A 9,218-nucleotide genomic window follows, 5' to 3' on the forward strand; every position below is an offset into this window, starting at 1 on the left:
TTGCTGCCTCGTGTGGTCAGTTCATGTCACTAAGTTAAATTAAAGATTTTAAAGGCCAATGTTAAAACACATTGATATCAATATTACCGGTGGAGGCTGGGTCTTTAACTTATATGTCAGTGTAAGTGTCTAAAATCTAAATAATAAATTTGAGTGGAGGCTTTAACTTATGTCAGTGTCAGTGTCTAAAATCTAAATAATAAATTTGCTGCTCTTTATGTGAAATTCCTCACTAGAGGGAGCTGTTTACAAAGACCACGGTTTATCTGCATATTTTGTAGGTATTTTCAGGTGATGAAAAGTATTCCTGTGTGCAATATCACTGACAGAAGAATGTGAAACAGTCTTGGCGTCCTGTAACATCACAGAGTTTAATTAGCAGTTGAATTTTCTTTTGGAAACCTAAGAAAATGTGAGCGAATGAATGAGCGCCCCCTGGATTTTTCTGACGAGTCCATTACTGAAGTGAAAAAGTGAGTCAGGTTTGAATCCTCCTCAGTCTGGAGGCCTTGGTTTCTGTGGTTTGTCCTCCTGTGTCACTTTTTCATGCTGTTCCTGACATTGAGTTCGTTTGACCTGAGGCTTCACCTCCTCGTCTGTGGCGGCCATTCTCACCCAGGAAGTCGTCTCCATCCAGGGCTCAGGTGAAGTGAGGCATTCGATTGCAGGTGCTGCAAGAAACAAATATACAAGAAACTTGACAAAGTTTAAGAAAAGGAAAAGGTAATAAAAAAAACCAAAACCTTTGTTAAAAACTTGGTTTTTCTCAGCATATTGTTTTTAGTCGTTTGTCATAAGATCCTGCAGTTTTCCCTCAGTGGAACCATAGCCATATTTACCGCTTACGTGGCCTTTGCTACTTTGGTGCGTTTCATCCTCTTCCTCCTCATTAGCGTCACCTGAGGCTTCTTCAACCCTGCGATCAGCAGCAGTAACCGCGGACGCGACTTGGTCAGCCAGCTTCTCAGGAGCGTCCCCTTAGGAAACCTGACCATCAAAACCTATGTTAGCATAAACCCCAACAACTGATCACAACATCAACCAAAAACATAACGCAGGAGAAGCTAACATTAGCAGTAACCATTAAAAAAAAAATCATCACAATATGCAGCAGTAAACACATCAAATCTAAACAGAACCGCAAAAATAAATAAATCAACCAAATAGAAAATCCTGCATTAGCAGCCTCTAACATTACCCTAGAATGATTATAAATCAGTGACCTGCCACGGAAGTTAATGTTAGCCTGAAAATGTAAAACAGAATGCCACAGCTAAACATTATTATGAACAATACCAGGCAACAAAAATATAAAAAACAAAAAACACAGCTAAACTGGCTAACATTATTATGAACAATACCAGGCAACCACAGTAAAACAAACTAAATTAAAAAAAATCCAGAGGTTTCCACATTTAAATGTGCTTATTAAAAAATATTTAAAATAAATAGAAACATTAATGTACCAAAATGTTTTTGTTATTACAAGCCGTTCTAATCTGACTGATTTAAAGAACTTCCATTTTCATCACTCCCTAATTCAATTCATTATATTAAGCAATGACAACAGTTGACAAACATCTTCCTGTAGAGGTAAATCAAACACATGCCACATTCAGGTCAGTTGATTTTGTCATCACGGCTGAAAGCAGGCGAAGAGCTGGACCTCTGTACAAACTGAGGATCATCACTTCAACAGGACTGAAGAGAAATCTAGCAACGTTTGGAATTTTGAAGAGCTGCGCCGACGCCATTGTTGATGTCGAACGAGGTTAAATGTATCAGGAGTAGCATTGTTTGTACAGCTGATCGAGCCGCTTCCTCCTGGTTAATCAGGTTGTTTGGAGTCTGATCCTCCTTAGGACAAGGCCCCAGAATCTGTGCTTTCTTCTCAACATGATGACGGCTGATTCCAAGGTTTAAATTAAGGATCCGACTTCGCTGCTTTAGTGTCTTTAAGGATGTCCTGTTTGGTCCTGTTGTCTCTTTCTGAGTTCATCTTACTTCCTTGTGTTTTTTCTTGCTTTTCTTCTTTTTTGTTGTAGTACTCACTATAAACATATATTTTTCGTTCGTGTCCTACGAGGAATATATGAGTTTCTTTCTTCAACTTCCCTGATTTTTGTAAAATTCCGAATCCTTGGGACTCCACATCGACGTGTTCTTCGTGTTGCCACAAACAAAAAAGTTTTTCTTCCAAGTTTGTTAAAATCTGTGACTCGTCCGGTCCTTTCTAATTTGTTTCTAGAAACCTCCGTAGAATTATGTTTGTTAACAACATTAGCATGAATAGAAAAACTTAACTGACAGTAAAATCTTATAACCTGGTTCGACGCTTTCGTCATCCATTCTCCGTCCACTCACAGCAACATCGTCATATTAATCATCAGCACCAACGTTATTTCTTCCATTATTATAATTGCCACCGTCGGCATCATTCACAAAATCATCTACATCGTCAGAAACACCCAACTTAGCTCTAATATACATCCACGCCCTACGTTTGCACACGGCACTTACCAATTCACCCCGCACATTTGTTAGCTTCTGCCCCTGGCGTCAGCGCAGAGGCACATATATGGTCCAACGCTGCAGTTTTTCTTTTTCCCCTCAGGCTAGAAGCTTCAGTCGGTACACAAACACAAACCAGCTGAACAACAGAAAGACATAAAGAGGGAAAGGGCCCGGGAGGAGGTGGTGCTGGGTTTAAAACAACAAAAAACAGACTCCGCTCAGCACTTCTGACTGATGCTGAGTCCAGGGCTGGCAGCCAATCAGATGGGAGACTTCACCTGTTGCTATGACACCTGAGATAGAAAGTTTGGATGTGGGCGGGGCTTGGAACAGGAGGGAAGAAAGAGGGGAGTGAACTATCGTTGCCCGTTTAAAAATATATTACCCAGCCAGTTGCAGTTACAATTTTTGCCCACCAGAGGAGCAACTTATCTGAGGTCTCCGTAACTTTTTTCAGACTTTACTGGAACAACGGTTCTCAAACTACAGTATACGATCAGCTGACCTATGATCAGCTTCTGTAGTTCCAGCTGATGCTCAGTGGAGGGCGCCAAAGCACCAGTGACAAAGGAAAGAAGCGTCAACCTGCTGCTGATCGAATAGAGGAAGGAAGGTAGGTACTGCAATGCAGATCATCAAAAGAGGAGGAGGAAAAACAGGAGACTGTGATGGAGGGAGGGGGAGGGAGTAGACTGCAGAGAGGATGTTTTACATGTTTGGGGAAGACTTAGGGATTCCCTGGTGTATTAAAAGAGAGAGAGTGAGAGAAAGGGGCTAAGCGGAAACAAGAATAGAGGAAGACACACAAAAAGGAGAGGAAATAAGACAGTGGAAAAAACAGAGACAGAAGGGAAGAATAAAAGACATGTATAGAATCAGGGAGAAGCAGTGACAGAGGGAAAAGGGAAGGAAAGGAGATGTCTAAAATAAAAGCAAGAAATTTCAAAAGAATAAAACAGTGACTAAAGAGAAGGGGGAAAGGAATTTAGGAATAAAGGATAGACGGAAGGAAGGTATGAAAAGAGGAAAGTATAAAACAGTTTATTGTGTACCTTTTCAATCTTTTAAATTATTCACCCTTGAGTGCAGACAAATACTCATTCCTTACTCTAACATGAAGTCGAAATCCTCACATATTCCACAGCAGATTTTTTTTTCATGCTCGCTGTGAATTTGACACATTATCTTCAGTTTTTTCAGGTTTCGTAGCAAAGTGACGTCTGAGATCCACCAGTGTGTTCAGAGGAAAGTGGAGTGTTCCATGTTTGACATTTGTCTGTTTTAAAGTCGACACCAGTTTCATGCAGTGACAAAAAAAAAAAAAAACACCAAAGTGTATCAGTGTCCAGATATGAGGAGTACAGTCTGAGGACGCACACTACAAACACACAACAGTTATTGCATATTAGTACGACAGATAACAGCTGCAGCGACACAGGAAACAGTAGAGTCCAACCTCAGGACAAACACACACCTCAGGTTAGCACGGAACCCATGCAGCCTTTGATTGGGCGCCTTTTAGTGGTACAGTTTAGAATTTAATTTAAATACCAATTGTAGTACTACTTTAGCTTTAGCTTAAAAATAGGAATAAATTCTTTTTTCTATAGTAAATCTAGTTGGTCGTACTTGGAAAGGGAAATATATTCAGAGAAACACTGTTCTACATGAGCATGTTTTGACATGCACATTAAAAAACAACAAATGGTGGACATTAAAAAACATGGCTTTGGTAAAATAAAAAAATAAAATAAAAAATTAACATCTGGACCCTCACTAACACACCGCACACACTTGCATTGTCCTTCATGTAACGGTGAATTCCATTCTGCCACAACATCCTCCACTCAGGATACCAGGCTACCTACTGTATGTAACGTTGGCTAATTTTCCAACACTGGTGCTGCTTTCGGCAAAGCACTAGCATCAGTTACGCTGCAAACAAGCTATTTAGTAACAGTAGCATTAATATTGAGCTATTAGCAAATGTACTGTTATGTAGCATGACGCGTGTGTTTACAAATGTCTTTGTGAAATGCATAGCCAGGGCAGGACTTTAACAGGGCAAGGTCAGGCCATAACGAGAGGCACATGCGGAAGAAATGACAAATGTACAATTTTACTACTAAGAGCTACGCATGTGCAAAGCGTTGCAAGTAAAAAGTTTGGATCTGATTTTTTCACACGTTCATTGCCAACGTCACTACATAGTCTGAACAGCAGGGGGTGCTGTGTTTAGACGCGACACTGAAGATGAGAAGTGTTGATACATGTCATCAAGGATCAAGTCCAAACATAACAACAGGTGCTGGACAGACCAACGTACAGCTAGCATCAAAAACATCAAAGTGACGTCAACAATTCTCCTTTAAAAGTTCCAAAGTTTTCAACAGAAACACATGGAGGAATGGCTGTGATGTCATGCAGTATGTTCCATTTTCAGACGAGAAAAGTGAATTTTCACTTAAGTTACCTTTTGACTGTCTCTAATGTTCCATTTTCAGACGAGAAAAGGGAATTTTCACTTAAGTTACCTTTTGACTGTAGAACACACTTTCCCAACCCCTTGTGGTATGGAAGTGCATTTCAGGGGGAATAAGAAATGTATTAATATTTCATATTCTTAGGTTGGCTTAAAGTGAAGATATTGATTTTTTTATTACTTTTGGAAAAATGTATTACGAGTGTAATAAGACTACAGATGAATGATGTTTTTTTTTAAATAATTTCTATGAACATAAAAAAAATCTAATAAAAGGTAAGAAATCGTTACAGGAAGAGATTTCTGTTTTAAAGTGCAGTTAATTTTCCTGTCATGGTAAATGTAAGGGTGTCTTATAATATTTATTATAATATTAAAGGCAAGTTATTATACTGTATACTTTTTATTGAATTGGATATGAAATGCAACATCCAGTAGGGGGCGTACTTGCTAGTCTGTGTTCTAGGGGAGATTAAACTCCACAATTTTTCTGTAATGGTTTTACAGCATTAGACGTCAAAATGTTATCATTGCCATCATGTGTCCAGAAGGGGGCGGGGGGGAGTCGGAGCTGTAGAACATTGTCTGCATCTCTTCTACAAAGTACCTTCAAATGTAGACCATGATTGCATTTCCAACCAACTGTGTACCTTAGGTATCACGAAGCACTAGGATTCACCTCGAATTACAAAGGATTATGGGTAGAAGAAAACTGAAAATTATTGTCTGCATTTCCACTAAAGTAAACAGGAGCTACTGGTGCTAGAAACATCTAGACCCCGACACACTGTCTACATTTATGTATCCGGACGATAAACTCAGGGTGGTCTCTTTTTTATTGCTCAATACCAGGATTTTTTCCGAAATTCTCTGAATCTCAGTCAAAACATGCAAGAAACCTTTGCTACCGGAAAGCTCTAGAACGCTCTTGTTGTGGGTCCACCACCAAGTGGCAGGTACATTAATTACACCTAATGATCTTAGACCCTGGTTCATTCCCAGAAACCTGCCTGAAGATTAAAAAAAAAAAGAGTTTCGGAAGAACACGATGGCTCATTGAATTCAGCAGTTAGTCTGCTAACGCAGGTGGCTACATCTGTTAGCTTGAAGTGCAAAGACGTTCAGTTTCGGCGGACAGTGCTGACGGTGTGTAAAGTATCCTAATCCGGAGGTTCTGGGAAGCAGACTTGGAGAACCAGACTTTCCAGAAGACTGAGTCAAAGCTATCGCAGTAATCACAGTGCAGACGTCCTGTTACGACAAGAACATTAAAGCCGATTCTTATTATTGCCCATAACATGCAACAAGTGGCAAGACAAGAAGCTGGGTGCTGCAGTCCAAAGACAATCTCTAACACCCTGAGGACATGGGTCCACGTCCAAGCCCTAGATCAGATTAGGACAAACTGTCCTTGTCGGAGTCTGGAGAGGGAAGTCGCGACACCTCGTAGAAAGATCCTGACGCCTTCCTCGACTTCAGAAGTCGAAGCAACTCGGCTAGCTGGCCCTCCAGCGCCTCCATGCGGTTGTTCAGAGATTTGATGTCACCTCGTAATTCTTGTTTCAGCTCAAGGAAGGAGGCCTGAACGCTGTGCTCTGGAATGGGACAGAAGACCCTCTTCTCGTCTGACTGGACCGGACTCCTGTCCTGCGGAGTTCGGACGTCGCAGACGTTGTCCAAGCGCAGGTCGCTTTTGGTGATGCCGCTGTCGCAAGAGTCCGTTTTTTTGAGGGAGACTTCGTCATGAGATTTAGTTCTGTCGGGCAGGGTTTCCATAGACTCCGCCTTGGAGACGCTGCTCCATGACTCCGCCTTCACCACCGTGTCCTTGAACCGCCCCCAACCCTTGGCTTTTGGCGGCTCCACAGACTTGCAGCCGACTAGGTTTCCATTCTGCGAAGCAGGAGTGTGAATTGTGGCTCGGCTGAAGGCCCTGGATGTGGAGGACGTGGTTGATGCCGAGGAGGTGGAGGCCGTCGCCGGGGTCTCCGTCACCATAAGGATGCTGGTCGAGGCCAAGATCTCCGGACCCTCGGGTTGATCCGCTGGAACTATTCCTTTCTCTGCATCGGCGGGAGCTTGACCGAGACGTTCAGCAGCCAGCCTGGCCTCTTTCTGCTGACGGAAACGCTGGAAGAGTCTTCGTACTGGGTGGTCGGGAGGAAGATTCAGAGGGGCTTCATTCTTCCTCTTCAGCATCTCCTCTTCCTCACGCTTTACATCACTAATTTTTCTAAAGATAATCTGTAGAATCACACAAAACAGAGGGGAAATACTTCAGTTCTGCTTTCATTAGTTTTATCTTTAAAATCCTTAATTATTTTAGAGATTTCCGCTCATAATAATTTAGCAATAATTAGAGTTTTGGATTTGGACAAACTCCATATTTTCTCTCTCTCTCTACTTACACTCCTACAGTTTGGTGATGTGAGCTCAGGGAGTGTCAGATCAGGGTCAGCGTGACATTCGCCGCCGCCGATGCAGGAAGTGAAGGTCACGTGATCATGTGGACCACCTCACAACAGATCGACACATGTTTAAAGCGTCCTATAGATAAAGTAATGGAGGACAGTGTGACCTCATCGTTATTCTGCAGAGACAGCCAGGCTTTCCTCACGGGTCTATCCCTCAGCCAATCAGTGAGCTGACCCTTTGAAATTTAATCATGTTTAAGTGCAGTGCACCTCGGTCACTACCCCTTACATACAGTATGCACGTTTTCTCCTGGTGGAAATGGCCGGTACTGACCAGGTAGAATCAACCTCGGATAAAATCTCTGCGTGAATGTGTTCACTGCATCGGTCTGTTGTTAAAAAGTGAATCGGAAAAAAAAATGTTTGTAAACCGCTCAACATAGCAGAGAGTGATTTTAGCTCACTTCACCTGAGGTATCTAAAAAAAAAAAATTCTGGATTGATGCTGGCAGCTTCAAATGTGTGGAGTCAGGACTTTACGTAGCTGTAACCTGAGGGACTGGAGGTGAGAAGTGCCGTCGCAGCGGGTTTCTTCTGATCAGTGTCGGTATTGCACCGTCAGGAAGAACAGGACACTTCTTCTACAGCCCAGAGAGCAGTTTAAAGGCTGTGAGTGGACGTTACCTTCTGACTGATCACTACGGCAGTAACAGGACCTCCGTGATTGGTCCTCCTCATATCATCTACCTGAGTAGTTAAAGGAAGCTACTATGAAGTCAACGTTTCTAAAAGTGAAATTTGTAAAAACTTCACATTCGTAGGTTACACTTTTACCAGCTCTTCTAAAGCAGTCCGGTCCCCAACCTTGTTGTCCAAAGGATCGGTCGGCCGATAAAAGTCTTTACTGCGGACGGGTAATACCACGCCATCGTTAGAGGATCTTTCAGACTTTCTTCTGTCAGTATCAGAGTCTGAATGACCTGTTGTTTTGAAACATTGACAGATATGACTGGATTCTTTTTCAATGAAGTAAATTAGTAAAACTGAAGTACATTTTTTTCACTGTGTCCCACTGCGGCCCGGTACCAAATGACCTATGGACTGGCCCTGGACCAGGGGTTGGGACCCCTGTTCTAAATGATCCTGTTACCTAACCTTCGATGAACTTCACTGATCCTGGAGAAACACTGTTACCTAACCTTCGATGAACTTCACTGACAAGACGACCTCTGTCTTCTTCTGTCATTATAAAACAACTACAGACCTGACCCGTCTGTACTGCAGTCCAGACCTCTGCCCTGACCAAGCCTTCTGAAAGCGTGGTCAGTCGGTCTTTGGTTTCTCTTCAGTAAAAGCTGTTGTGGTCAAACTGTCTCGTCACAGAACAACAAACCACACACAGAACTTCACCTTCGATATCTGTTCTCAACAAACACCAGTACAAATGAGTTCAAACTGTTTCCACTCATCATCCAGCTGTAGATCTTCATCTCTCAGGTCTCCTCATTCATTATTTACTTCATTAATGTAAATGTAGTTCAACAATCTGATCACAGTTAGTGAGGACTGTCCTCTTTGGACGGAAAACAAGACAATGTGGACTCTCCTCTCTGTTCTACGCATGTTTGTAAGTTACCAAAGCAAGGTGGTGTGTGTGTGTGTGTGTGTACACGTGTGTGTGTGTGTTTGCGTGTTGTCCTCTACAGCAGCAGCTGTGATGTAGATTAAGCTAACAGAGCGTTGGCGGGTGGTGAAAGCCTTACCTCCAGTTTCCACCACCCTTCCTCAACCGGTCGCTTCAAACAATA

At 42.3% G+C, this 9,218-nt stretch overlaps 1 protein-coding gene and 1 long non-coding RNA gene across 2 annotated transcripts in view; both read right to left on the reverse strand.

The window, feature by feature from the left end:
- Window positions 1-357: 357 nt before the first annotated feature.
- Window positions 358-4,962, reverse strand: LOC107988996 (uncharacterized). The gene is made up of 3 exons (XR_001760479.2): window positions 2,521-4,962; window positions 840-987; window positions 358-671 (listed from the first exon to the last, which is right to left on the reverse strand). It is a non-coding gene; the product is annotated as an uncharacterized LOC107988996 (long non-coding RNA).
- Window positions 4,963-5,001: 39 nt separating this feature from the next.
- The window catches only part of kcnh1b (potassium voltage-gated channel, subfamily H (eag-related), member 1b), a 17,337-nt gene continuing 13,120 nt past the window's right edge, over window positions 5,002-9,218 (reverse strand). The window contains exon 12 of the mRNA XM_008316454.3: window positions 5,002-7,240. Within this exon, the coding sequence (XP_008314676.1) occupies window positions 6,392-7,240 (849 nt within the window). The 3' untranslated portion in view covers window positions 5,002-6,391. The remainder of the gene's footprint in view (window positions 7,241-9,218) is intronic.

The sequence above is a fragment of the Cynoglossus semilaevis genome, chromosome 9, assembly GCF_000523025.1.
Source record: "Cynoglossus semilaevis isolate Cse_v1.0 chromosome 9, Cse_v1.0, whole genome shotgun sequence".
In the NCBI taxonomy this organism is placed as follows: Eukaryota; Metazoa; Chordata; class Actinopteri; order Pleuronectiformes; family Cynoglossidae; genus Cynoglossus; species Cynoglossus semilaevis.